At 35.9% G+C, this 14715-nt stretch overlaps 1 protein-coding gene across 8 annotated transcripts in view; it reads right to left on the bottom strand.

Moving 5' to 3' along the window:
- PIK3R4 (phosphoinositide-3-kinase regulatory subunit 4) overlaps positions 1-14715 on the bottom strand; it is a 65705-nt gene that overhangs the window by 35950 nt on the left and 15040 nt on the right. For 7 of the 8 annotated variants that reach the window (XM_053669346.1, XM_053669345.1, XM_037143917.2 and 4 more), the window contains 3 exons: positions 14150-14284; positions 12301-12522; positions 4205-4378 (listed from right to left, as the gene is read on the bottom strand). In XM_053669346.1, the coding sequence (XP_053525321.1) occupies positions 4205-4378; positions 12301-12522; positions 14150-14284 (531 nt within the window). The remainder of the gene's footprint in view (positions 1-4204; positions 4379-12300; positions 12523-14149; positions 14285-14715) is intronic. The other variant, XM_037143924.2, reaches the window with a different exon arrangement.

Below are 14715 nucleotides of genomic sequence, written 5' to 3'. Positions count from 1 at the left end.
CAGTGTCAAACTGTCAAGATAAACAAATTTTCACCTGTAACACAACCGATAATAAAGATTATACCACGTGTTACTATCGGGTGCCCTCACACACTCAATCATCCTGAGGCATAAACTCAACCAAGTCAACATACTAATATAATATGCAAAATTCAGCAATAGCATAAAAGAATAAAAACAGCTACCTCCTTTCTGAGAATTTAAATTTATAGTTTTTAGTCAGGGCTGAAGATGGGTGGACATCCACTCATTTAAAAGATTGGATTAAAAACTACTAGAGAAGCCCTGGCTGGTGTAGCTCAGTGGATTGAGCATGGGCCTGTGAACCAAAAGATTGTGGTTCCATTCCCAGTCAGGGCACATGCCTGGGTTGCAGGCCAGTTCCCAGCAGGGGATGCACCAGAAGCAACCATACATTGATATTTCTCTCCTTCTCTCCTTCCCTTCTAAAGATTGAAAAAAAAAAAAAAAACCTACTAGAGAGACATAAAAAGTCCCAAAACTATCTAGCAAACTATTATTCCTGTTGCCACTTCCCCAAAGAAGTCCAAGGACATGTCCTCTACCACATAAGTAGCAAAGAAATGAGTAAGTTGTCTCTTCTCTAAGCCGTAGCATTAAGATTAAGGAAACAATTTTACCTGACATTCCTTTTAATTAAAAGGTTTGATCAAATCTAATACATCACAAGGCATTATAAATGAAAGCTAAAAAGCAGAAAACATAATGCCCATTCTCAAAGAATTCAAAATGTGAGATTAAACAAGGGAATTAAATTAAATATCTTTTCACCCCTTTTAACTACTTTGTGTACTATTCCTAAAACCAGTGGTTTCAACTAAACATAGGCTCAGAATAAAATTCAAACTTCCAAAAGCAATAAATAAATAAATAAATAAAATGTATTAATTCTGAGCATGCAAAAACACCAGCATTTAGAGGATATTAATTTTATAAGAAGTTCATGCCAACAGAGAAATAAGAACAATGTCACATGCTAATATTATAGTATAAAAAGGGGAAGGAGAAAAACACTTCTTCAAAATATGTCTTCCAAGTTCTCCCATTCCAATTCTTTTCACTGCACATGGAGGTTTTGACTGTTTCATAAACATCCTGCAGCCTTTGATACCTCCCACAAGGGAGAGCTAATAATTTCCCTCTGACAATGGGGAAAACAAGGAATGGAAAAACACTGAAAAATCTCCAAAAAGTAAGTAAACCCAAAACGACTTGGCAGGAGTTGGGCACCGGATGAGGCTGAATTACCAGTGCCAATTCTTTGTGTTATCTGTATTACACGCTTGCCTTGTATTCATGCTTCTGTTCAGTTACATTACCTGCTCTGACCAATGGCATGTTAATACAAACAGAGGCTTGAATAGCCAGGCCTGCTCCCGTGCTTCTGCCATTACCCAGAACATGACTCCGGAATGAGACAGATCGATCACAGTCACCACAGACAATCTGGAGATGTAAACCCTAATGCACACAGCTTACAGATGCATGATGAGAAATTTAATGGAGCATTTACTGAGAATTTGTGGTTGACTGTTATATAGCATTATTGTATCAATAAGTAAATAATAGATACAAAGAACCTTAACACTCAAAAAACTAGAAACCAGAACCAAGAGGATTTCCTGTGAAACAGTGTCCTCAATCTCTTCTCCACCCAACTTATTCCACACATCCGGGGACAGGCATGGGGAAAGGTGAATATTCAGAATATCTAAGTGGAAAGAATACAGTTTTTGAAAGAACTGCCCCAAAATCATGATAATCACCATCACTCCCGTCACCATTCCCTTTAAGAACCACTTAAGCCAACAGAGATCTGATGTGTACAGTTTATCATTTGCTTTAGTAGGTGTTTTAAGTCACTAAAAACCATTTTTTCTTTTAAATTGTTTAAAATGCCAATAAATGACTGTTTAATTATGCAACATTTTTTTTCTTTTTCCTCATAGCTGGTCCTAAATTCAGTGCTACAATAATAGTTCAAAGGGATTTCCCCATCCAAAAAGTTGTAGCACACTGGACTTATTCTATAGCTAAAGATAATTTATTTTGATGTAAAACTAAGGATATATGAATACTCCATGTGTTCATCCTGTGATCAATGACTAGGAACAGCAGAGCCTAGTAAAACCTCTGCAAAATTTAAGAGAAAGGGTAAGAAACTCTCTGTATGATGATTTGTGCTTAAAAATGATTGGCCATCCACTTTTCAGATAAATAAAATGCCAGTTACAAGCTACACTAAATATCAAAAAAAACATTTCCAAATAATTAGTCAATAGAAGAAATACATTATGTAAAATGAAATATGCCATCAGTACATATTTATATATAGAAGTTATTCATTAAAATAAAGAGAACCAAAGTAAAAAGCAAGAAAAATCCAACTCTTGGAAAGTAATGTCACTCTTACAGGAAAAAAAAGCACCGATATTAGAATTCAGAAAATGAGAACGAGCAGAAAAATATTCCAGGTACTAAGATGTTTGTGTTAACACAATACATTTTAATACTACTATGAAAATAAAATGGGTGCTTTCTGTATCTGCCTTCCACTATACAGGACTAGAAATTCTGTAGCTCATATAAAACATCAAATCATCTCAATAGAATGGAGATTTTTATGATGATTGTATTGTTAATACTCAACAATTTTCTATTAAATTTCTAATTCTTTTTTTAAAATACTTTATTTATTTATTTTTAGAGAGAGGGGAAGGAAAGGAGAAAGACAGGGCAAGAAACATTAGTCTGCAAGAGATACTGGTTGCCTCTTGCATGTCTCCAACTGGGGAGCTGGCCCACAACCCAGGCATGTGCCCTGACTGGGAATGGAACCAGCAACCTTTCAGTTCACAGGCTGGCACTCAATCCACTGAGCCACACCAGCCAGGGCTAAATTTGTAATTCTTTTTAAAATAATAATTTAAAAATTCAAACCAAATTAGTTATAAACTAAAAGAAGGATTATAGATACTAAAGTACAGAATAAGAAACCTACGTATACTTAAATTTTACAAAAAAAAATTTTTTAAAGCTACATTCATGTCTTTCTAGACATGAATTTTCTGGAATTTTCCAAAAATTTCCAGAAATTTTATACACCCCTACTCTCTACCATCTCGTTTCCCAACAATTAAAATAAGTAACTCTTCTATCTTTCTTTCCTCTGAAGAGTGCCTCAAAAAAAAAAAAAAAACTATTAACCATTTCTAACCAATCTGGGTTTCTACTAATTTTTCTCAACAAGGCATTTTTAGCAGCAATTAAGTATTTTATCTAGAAGCAGTATTCTCAGATTTCACATCCTCTGTGGAGAGAGCCAACCTGCAATCTTACTTTGTTCACTTTCTTAAAGTAGACTGATAAGAAGATTGAAAGTTGTGGATAGTCTTAGTTTTAAGATGTGTCCAACTGACTTGCTTGAACTTACTCTCAATTTTCAGTTGAGGTAAATAGGTACTTGCTGTACAGTAAAGTAATTAATTCCTTTCACTGGCTGGTAAAATTACTAACTGTAGTAACTTCAATACTAAGAGTTCTTAACTGGCAAACACACGAAACAGACCATCTTCCACACCCAATTTCAACTTGACTAGTAGTCCGGTGTCCGAAAAAATAAGTTGATTCTTCAGAACAGTAAAAGACTTTATCCATAGTATGCTTAACAAAAACAAAATAAAACAAAACAAGTCTTCATTTTTCAAGGATCACAAAGATAACTATAAATAAAAACAAAAAGCCCTGGCCGGGGGGCTCAGTTGGTTGGAGCACTGGCCCTATACCAAAAGGCTGTGGGTTCGATCCCCAGTCAGGACAGATATTGTCAGGCTACTGACTAATGTTTCTCTCTCACATTGATGCTTCTGTCTCTCTTCGTTTCCCTTCCTCTCTTTCTAAAATCAACACACACACGCTGGGTAAGGATTAAAAAAAGAGAGAGATTTCCCAACCTGGGCTGCAGAACGAAATGATCCTTTTTGCCTGCCTGTCTCTCACACACATGCAAGCATGTGTGCACACACATGCAAATGACACACATATACACGTACACATACAATACGGGAATAAAGTAGCAAACCTGACCCTATATTAACTAGAAATTCTACAATGCTCTATTAATTGTTATTTTTCTTCCCATATCCTACTTTTCTCATCCTAATTTTCACAAACAGAAACTTACCAATGTCACTGGCGAATTCATAGACATGGGGTTTTTGTAGCAGCCCTAACTGGCACATACAGGTAAGGGCATTAAGAGCTTTCACAATAACAAATTCCTCAGCGTCACTAAGACCTTGTTGCAGCAGGGGTTTGAGAATTGAGGAGCTCTGCCAGCCAACATAGGCGGCAACACCTGAAAAAGAGAAGCAACGCTACATGATTACATTATTTTATATCTGGAAGTGCAAATGCCATCCAGTAAAACAATAAAATTAATCAAAAAACAAATATTTTGAGTAACCACCAAGGAGACGACATCGCACTTCCTATCCAGCACAATAAATGAAAAGCACCAATCCAAAGCAAATCATCAAGAAATTCTGGAACCCCCAAGAGAAAAAACAAGACCCTAGGAACTTACAAAAAGAAAAGTATAGGTGCCCTAAAAATGAAAGAGAATGAAGGGCATCACATTACCTTCAGCAATAATGGAGCTAAACTGTAACAGAGCAAGGCCTTCAGAAAAGTTACAAAATATTATACCCAAACTGTCAATAAAATAAGAGAACAAACATAAGTTGTTTTGAGATATGCAAGAACGATACAGGTCTGCCTCCTGTGCAATCACTTCTAAGAAAGTTACTTGAGGATATACTCTAGCAAAATAAAAAATATACGCAATGTACAAAATAGTAGCTATAATCCTGTAATTCAAAGGGGGAAAAATAATACCTAGCAAAGATCCAGAAATTAATTAGCCAAAATTAGAGCAGAAAGCCAATAATTTTTTAAAATGTTATCAAGAAGAAAAATGGAGGGAGTTACAAACAGATAAAAATTGGTAAGAAAAAGGCTAGATAGTATAGTTAAGATGAAGAAGGTGTATCATTTTTCTCTATAAAACAAAAGCAAAGGAATATGAAACTCCAAGACAAACAATAAATTTGTCAAGAAAGTCATGGTATAAATATGAGATAAATTAAAATGTGCAATGTATTTCTTAATTAATAGAGGTCAGGAAAGAGAATCCATTGACTTTGATGCTAGAAATATTCTCATCAAGGATAAAGAAGTCACAGCACTGGAACTGTGGTGAAGCCAAAATAATCCACTACTTGGCTCTAACCTGTAGACGTTCATAATCATGTACATTTTGTTGTACATTTTTAGAACCAATCTATACAAAGCACCAAAGACTATTATAATTACAATGCAGAATGTAATTATCATCAACTATGACAATGCAAACAATTAGTTGAATGAATTATCAACCATCAAAAAAAAAAAGAAAGAAAAAGTAGAAAGAGAGAGACACTAATATTCTTGTAGTCCAAATCAGAAGAGGATCAATAAGAAAGTTTAATTATTCAAAGTTATACAAATAACAAGCTAAAACACTGAAAATAGTGACCTATATCTCAAAAACAGAAAGGAAGAGGAAACTGGCATGGAGAAATAAATCTAAAGTTTATAATTCTACAAATAGCAATATGAAAGCACTATTGAGAGTAATGTCAATAATCACCTGAAGATATCAAATCAAAATCACACACCAGAATAGCTGCCTCTAGGATGTGAAACTACTGCTTTTCATATACTACTTCATACATTTTGAATGAATTTTAAATAATTTATAAATGCATATTTCTCTAGAATTCATAAATTTTAGATTTTTTTGTAATAAAAGGAAAAGTATTCAGTTGGCCAAAAAGTTTGACTTTTCCCATAAGATGGCTCCAGTAGTGCTTAGTTGTCCTTAACTTCATTCAAAACAATTTTGTTAGACTGTATTGTGACAAGTATCAGTGTGCATTTTAAGAAAATCTTAACGAAACATGAATTTTTGCGTAGCCACTACAATACTGAAGATGGGAGAAAATTGCACATTTGCGGCATATTATGCTTCATTATTTTAAGAAAGTTAAAAACGCAACTGACACAAGCAAAAAAACCTGTGCAATATATGGAGAAGGTACTGTGACTGATCAAACATGTTAAAACTGGTTTGCAAAGGTTTGCGCTATAGATTTCTCACTGGATGAGGCTCCACGGTCCAGCAGACCAGTTGAAGTTGATAGCCATCAAATCAAGACTGACAACAATTAGTTAAATCACGTAGAAGACAGCCAACACACTCAAAATATCCAAATGAATAAACTTATTGAAGATTAAAAATGTATCTTTTGAATTTCCAGCCAAGATGGAGGTGTAGGTAAACACACTGTGCCTCCTTGCACAAACAAAATAAGGACAACAATTTAGAAACAAAAGAACAACCAGAACTGAAAGAAAACTGAACTGTATGGAAGTTGGACAACCAAAGATATAAAATAGACATATTCATACAGACCAGTAGGTGGGCCGGAGTCGGCCAGCTGGGCAGAGGGGTCTGAGCACAAAAAGTGGCGGCACCCAGCGCGCAAGGCACCCCCGCGTGCAAGACGGCACGCAGGCGGCTGGCAGCCCCCAGGCATGGGGTGGTAACGGGCAGACCCAGTGCAGCAGCAATTGCCAAGCGAGGCACTATGTGTAAGGCGGCTGGCTGACCAGGTGGTCCCACATTCATGCACAGATAAACCAGGCAAAATTGGGGAGCCAGACAGACTGCATAACCCAGGCTCCCAGTGCCGGGAAATAAAGCCTCAAAGCATGCACTGAAAACACCTGTGGGGGTTGAGGTGCTGGGAGATACTCCTAACCTCACAAGAGAGTTCGTTGGAGAGACCCACAGGGTCCTAGAATGTACACAAGCCCATCCACATGCGAATCAGCACCAGAAAGGCCCAACTGGCTTGGGGGAAGCTGTAGGAGGGATTGAAATTTGACAGAGAGCGGAGCAAACACCATTGTTCCCTCTCAGACCCCAGCCCCACATACAGCATCACAACCCAGCAACTGGGTTGCCCTGCCCTGGTGAGCACCTAAGGCTCTGCCCCTCACTATGTAACAGGTGTGACCAGACCAAAAAAATGGCTCAAACAAAAGAACAGATTAGAGGTCCACAGCAAATACAGCTAAGAGACCAAGAGAGAGCCAACCTATCAGATGCACGGTTCAAAGCATTGGTGATCAGGACACTCACAGAACTGGTTGAATTACGTCGCAAATCAGATGAAAAAATGAAGGCTACACTAAGTGAAATGAAGGAAAATGCACAGGGAACCAACAGTGATGGGAAGGAAACTGGGACTCAAATCAATGGAATGGACCAGAAGGAAAAAAGAACCAACCAAACAGAAAAGAATGAAGAAACAAGAATTCAAAAAAATGAGGAGAGGCTTAGGAACATCTTTAAATGTCCTCCAGGACATCTTTAAATGTTCCAACATCCAAATTATAGGGGTACCAGAAAGAGAAGAGGAAGAGCAACAAGTGGTAAAGTTATTGGAACAAATAATAAAGGAGAACTTCCCCAATCTGGCAAAGGAAGTAGACTTCCAGGAAATCCTGGAAGCTCAGAGTCCCAAAGAAGGTGGACCCAAGGAGGAACACACCAAGGCACATCATAATTACATCAGCCAAGATTAAAATGGAGAGAATCCTAGAAGCAGCAAGAGATAAGGAGACATCACCTACACAGGAGTTCCCATTAAGACTGTCAGCTGATTTCTTTCTCAAAAGAGACCTTCCAGGCAAGAAGGGGCTGGAAAGAGGTATTCCAAGTCATGAAAGACAAGGATCTACATCCAAGATCGCTCTATCCAACAAAGCTTTCATTTAGAATGGAAGGGCAGATAAAGTGCTTCTCAGATAAGGTCAAGTTAAAGGAGTTCATCATCACTAACCCCTTATTATATGAAATGTTAAGGGGATTTATCTAAAAAAAAATAAGATGAGAAACATGTATACTTAAATGACAGAAAACTCACAATTACTAACAACCATACCTAAAAAAAAAAAGAAACAAACTAACCAAACAACTAGAACAGGAACAGAACCACAGAAATGGAGATCACATGGAGGGTTAGCAACAAGGGAGTGGGAGGAAGGGGGGGAAGGTACAGACAATAAGTAGCATAGATGGTAGGTAGAAAATAGACAGGGGAGGGCAAGAGTAGTATGGGAAATGTAGTAGCTGAAGAATTTATGACACATGGACATGAACTAAAGGGGGGAATGTGGGTGGGAGGGGGTGTGCAGGGTGGAGGGGAATGAAGGGGGGAAATGGGACAACTGTAATAGCATAATCAATAAAATATATTTTAAAAAATGTACCTTTTATTTTACAGAAAAAAACTAAATGGACTTTTTGGCCTACAAAGTACTATCTAAAATTCCAGTGGATTATATTTAGAAACTTTGCAAACTGAAATGTATGAGCTAAGAAAGCTCAAAATATTTTTTTGGAAGAGTGACACCTGGGGAACTCACCCTACCAGATATTAATATTAGTTATAAGTATGTAAAAATTAAAAAATTATATAGCTATAAGAATACAGTACAATATTGAGTACAAGAATGAGAAATCAATGAAATAAAACAGATACCCAGATAATAATTGAAGCTTCACGAATCAATGGGAAAAAAAGTAAAATGCTTAATACATCATGTTGGTAAAATTACCTATATTTCTGAGAAAAATATGGATTGCACTTCACACTATACTCCAAAGGTATGTGTGAAAAATTAAACATTTGGGGGGAGAAAAAAACAGAAGACACACATCTAACAGATTATTAACCTAATTCTGGAACTTGAAGGCACAAAAAATAAGAGCAAAAATCAAATAAATTGACAACATAAAAATTTGTTTTTAGGACATAAAAATAATCATTATGAGAAAAAAATATTGCCATACTAATAATAAAAAGTTATTTAATGTTCTTAACATAGATATATAAATGGCTCAAAAATACCAACAAAGTACCATAAAAAAACAATAAATTAAAAATGAGAATAAGAAATTAACAGGAGAAAGTTTTGATAAGTAGCATCATTTCACTTCCGTATGGAATCTAAAATAATGAATAAACAAAAAACACAAAACAAGTTAATATAAAAATAAGAACAGACACAGAGATAGAGAAAACAAGCTGATGGTTACACCAAAGGAGGGAGATGGAAACTTTTTTGAAGTGTTAACAAAAAAATAAGCCCTAGCTGGTATGGCTCAGTGGATTGAGTGCCAGGCTGCAAATCACAGAGTCTCAGGTTTGGTTCCCAGTCTAGGGCAAATACCTGGGTTGCAAGCCAGGTCCCCAGTGGGGGGCGTGCAAGAGGCAACCACACATTGATTTTTCTCTCCCTCTCTTTCTCCTTCTCTCCCCCTCTCTAAAATAAATAAAATCTTAAAAACGCGCGCACACACACACACACACACACAAGAAACTTTTTCAACTTCACTAATAAGCAAAGAAATATACTATATTGAAACAAGTTATCATTTTACCCAACCAACAGGGAGAGTAATTGAAGCCTATTTCATACTGGAAGTATGCAGTACTGTCAAACAATACTGATCAGAGTGAAAAATATCTTTTTGAAAAGTGTGTAAGATGTCAAGAGTGTAAAAAATATATTCCCATGCTTTAACTCAGAAGTTAAAATTTGATTCTAGCCTGAAAAAATAATCAAAAACAAGATATATATAAAAGATTATCTGTATAATCTATGATAGAAAAAATTTAAATATACAACAGAAGAGTTTAATAAATTTTGGTCAAACTATATAATGGAACAGTTTGATTTATTACTATAAAGTATGGTTTCGAAGAATTTTTAGAGACATGAGAAAATGCTTAGAACATACATTACTAGAAAAAGGTTTAAGTAGTAACATTAAGAAGAAATACAGCCCCGGCCAGGTAGCTCAGTTGGTCAGAGCATCCTCCTGGTACAACAAGGTTCTGGGTTCAAATCAGCCAGTGACTGCGTAAATAAGTAGAACAAAAAAAAAAATCAACATTTCTCTCTCTCCCTTACTCTTCTCTAAAAGCAATCAATAAATATTTTTTAAAAAATATAACATCACATATGCACAGCATTTATATACCAGCACTACTACATGTTAATTTATTCTATTTTCATAACAACAGTGAACAACCAATACATAGGGAACTATTATTATTCCCATCTTATGGATAGGGAAACTAAGGCATGAAAGAGAGTAAGTAATTTCTGCAACAACCACGAGTAAATGAAAAAACCAGAACTTACACCCAGCAATCTGGCTCCGGAATGCCCACTCTTAACTAGTACACAACGGTGTCTCTCAACATATACAAGGGAATGGGATAGATGGGATGGAAAGAGAAGGGACGTACCTACAGGAAAAGACCCTGAAAACATTCACAGAGGTTATGAGTTACAGGGTTAGAGATTGTTTGCTTCTTGGTTTCTCAATTTTCCAAATATTCTACAGCAAGCAGGCATTACTTTTATAAACAAACAAACAAACAAACAAACTTCCATGAGAAATATTTTTAAATGAAAAAAATATAAAGCCATGTTTCAAAATACACATGAATTGACCAACAGATGGAGAAAGTTCTATGAACCACCTTTTCTCAAGAAAAGGAATAAAAATAAATTGTCTGAGAAAAGACAAAGATGTGAGAAGCAAAGTACTATATTCAGAAACTGAGTTAGATGAAGTCTGAGATGACTCAATAAATGCAAAAAAAAACCTGATGTATGAAAAGAGGAGGTACAATAATCCTCAACAATAACAAAGCAAGAACAGCAGGCAACTGCAAAGTTTTCAAGAGTAGGAAGCACCCTTTTCTATATAGCATATGTGATAGCATTTGCAGAAACATTAATACTATTGCCATGTTTCTTTCCTTCAAAAAAGAAAAAAAATACAGCCAACAGCAAACCTTTTAGCAGTTACTTTTCCAGACTACTGGGAAACAAAATCTACAACCTACAGCTTTCTACTACTACATGAGAAAGTTTTAATACCAGCAAAGCTTTCCAAAGTATAGAAGAGTCTTTAAACATTTGAGTTAACAGACAAGCCAGCAATCATGTCCAAAATGATATAAAGGGGGTTAGCAGGTAATCATAATAACATGGCTTTAGCATGTAATATTTCCAAATCCAAATTTCCTAATTATTGGGCTGGCCAAAAAGTGTGTTTAGTTTTTTTCTGTTCAATGGTTCTAGTAATGCTTAGTTGTCTTTAAGTTCATTCAAAGCAATTTTGTCAGACTGTATTGTGACAGCTGGCATAACAGCATGCACTTTTTAAAAAACTCATCGAATTTGGTGAATTTTTGTGCAGCCATTTTAATACTGAAGATGGAAGAAGATACACAACACTTCCGGCATATTACGCTTTATTATTTCAAGAAACATAAAAATGCAACTGAAACTCAAAGAAAAGATTTATGCAGCAGTGTGTGGAGAAGGTGCTGTGACTGACCAAAGATGTCAAAAGTGGTTTCTTGGTACTACTGACATTTTGGCCAAGTAATCCTTTGCTGTGGGGCTGTTGTTTGCATTGGAAGATGTTGAGCAGCACCTCTGGCCTCTACCCCCTTGCTAGAAGCCAATAATGGGAGATAGCCGGCATACTCAAAAAATATAAATCAATACGGTTATTAGTGAAAATGAAATATGTGTCTTTCAGTTTACAGAAAAAAAACTAAACAGAGTTTTTGACCAACACAACAGATTGATTTTCGATCACAATTACACTTTAATTGATTTTTTGATCGTTAAAGTTATGTATGTTTACTGTAAACAATCACCCAAAATCCCAGCCCCAGGGATAATCACCATTCACACCTTAGTATATACATTCCAGACCTTTTTTATAAATACATATGATTTATTATTGTTACCTTTACACAACTGAAATCATACTTTAAGTGGATCTACAATCTACTTTAGTCACTTTAATAATATTTCATGATACCTTCCAGGGTCGTGAAATATTTTTTAAAAACATAGTATTTAATGATCACATGGTATTCCTTCATCTGGATGTATCACAGTTTAATTAACCAATTCCCTGATCGGCTGAGATATTCTTATCATACAAAAGCAGCAGGAAGACAGAAATACTAGGAACTCATTCTATTATTAATAAAATTCGGTAGTATTGTCACCTTTCAGATTGCATGCTTTTTTGAGGTCAAAATCTTAAAGATGAATTTAAAAAAAACATACCAACTATACTATCAAAAAAAGCTCCGCGGAGATGCCAATCATTCTTATCATTTAAGAAAGTAATCATGTGGGACAATAAAACATCATTGGCTTTCTGACGTCCAAAGAATACACACAGCCGTGTTATTCCATTTTCCATTAAGGTTTGTTTCACGATATTTTCAGGGTCACTTAGCAAAGTGACAACTTTCTGCTGAACCATTTCATGCAAGGCCTGGAGCTCTAAAAAGGAAAAAAAAAAAGTAAAGATACGGTCCACAATATTTCCCCATATGCGTGGGCCCAGTCTTCTTAGTCCTCAGAGAAACAGAATGGTTACAGAAACCACTGTAGAAAGTCTATAATCACTATGTTACGTTTTTCCACTATTTGGAGCTCTGAAGGATAGATGGAAAGCTGAGATACAAAACTGAAGAACATCCTTAATAAACTGATTTCACAAGCCTGGTTACTATCACTAATTCAATAACTCTATTTATGAGGTTTAGGAGAAAACTGTGGGGAAACAAGAAAAGGAGCTCATACCGCTCCAATAAGATCAACTTAACCAAGCACATGAAAACCCTAGACTAGTTCAGGATACAATCTGATGGCACAGGTTGATACTCTTAGAAAGCATTTCAAAGGCCAGATTATGACATCTTGGAAAGCCACTGCAAGTCCTGTCGAGCCTTTACACCATCTGGCCACTGCCACCTTCTCTGACCTTACCTCCTACCACCATCCCCTTTTATTTATTTACTTAGCTGCTTATCTTTCCCTTACTATCAATAAAATATTAGCTTAAGAGGAGAGATTTTTCTCTCATTCACCACAGTGTCCCTAGTGGTTAGAGATGTGCTGGCAGAGAATCGAGTGACCCGGAGCTGTTCCTAACAATTATCTGATGGCTAGATGAGGGAGGGCAGAGGCCCCTCCAGTCCAGCACTGTCGAGGGAAAAAAAGTCTGAGATGCAAAATTATAATACACACATTAAAAAAACTTTAGGTTACCTCCCTAAAAGTTTTAACACCAAACTTCGTCATCTAAAAAGATTCAATTGCACAGTTATATAGAATGTTGAACAGTATTTTCTAAGTAATTCTATGGAAAAAGTGAGGATTTCCTTTCTGATATATTCTCCTATAAGTTCAAAATTATTTCATTGTCTTCAACTCAAATAATTATGCCATCTAAAACGATGTCATTTCAACAAGTAACAGAGCCACTGCAGCTGTCTATAGCATGAAAATCTGGAAACTAGCTTCCCTAGTTTTTCTCAACTAGAAAAATATCTTAGAATAGACCTAAGCACACTATTTTACTTCTGAGTCTCTAACTCAATAAACATTAACTGTAAGCCTGTTAAAAGCTGTATGGATGTAAAGAAACAGGACAGGAACTCTGACCTCAAAAGGGTTCACCATCACATCTGTCCCTTCACAGTAAACTGTGTGTGCTTTACTATGTAAATCACAGACAGCATGAAAAAAAAACAAAACACAAGTTTATGACTGAGGATACGCAGAATATACTCACATAAGGAGAAAAGGTTTAGATTCTTTAGCTATGATGTTTCCAATGGTTTTTTCCTCTTATCCTAAGACTGATACGATTCAGCTAGCTTTACTGTTGACACAAATCAATTCTGGCTGGAGAACAATTGAGCTTAGAATCTGTGGCAACAAGCTGATCGTTTGACTAGATAAATGTTCGAGAACAGAGAGAACAATCAGAAACCTGGGACCCTTCCTATTTACGCATCTGGTATTCTTTCATCTTACATGAAAAACAGAAATGATTTGCTGCAAGTTCACAATAGTAATTCGTTCTAAGTAACAGGAACTCTAGAACAGAAAATCATAGTACCTGTGTCATAATTTCCATTGGGATGTGTAACTTCATCGATTTCCTCACTATTTGGGTCATTTTCCATATTGAGATTTTTTAACTGCACTAATTCCAGGAATCTTAAAGCTGTTTCCGCCAGCAGAGCTATGTTTTCTATAAAAGGAAGAAAAATTATAATTATCTTCTTAAATCTCTGTAATACTTACAATTTTTTCTCACTAACCCTTTATACATAATCACAGAACTAAGAAGAAAAAGCAGAACTTTTAAATTTACCACTTAACCTAATCATATGTCATTAACTAATTTCATAATCTACAACTAACCCTAGACTACCAGTTTTAATAACAAAACATAAGCATCTTTAAAAAAAAAATGAAAATAACCCAAAATATAGCACTCGGATCTACTGAGGAAAAATTTTTTAAAAGTTCCTTCTACAAAGTCCTACCCCTTCTTTTATAAGATATTTTATTGATTCCAGAGAGAAGGGAAGGGAGGGAGAAAAAGAGAGGGAAACATCAATGTGAGAGAAACATTGATCAGCCTCTTGCACACACCCGGGCTGGGGACAGAGTCCGCCA

This window comes from Artibeus jamaicensis, unplaced genomic scaffold (assembly GCF_021234435.1).
Source record: "Artibeus jamaicensis isolate MK-2021 breed Jamaican fruit bat unplaced genomic scaffold, CSHL_Jam_final contig_519, whole genome shotgun sequence".
Lineage (NCBI taxonomy): Eukaryota > Metazoa > Chordata > Mammalia > Chiroptera > Phyllostomidae > Artibeus > Artibeus jamaicensis.
The sequence above is the reverse complement of the archived record's forward strand: the minus strand, read 5'-3'. Positions and strand labels throughout refer to the sequence as shown.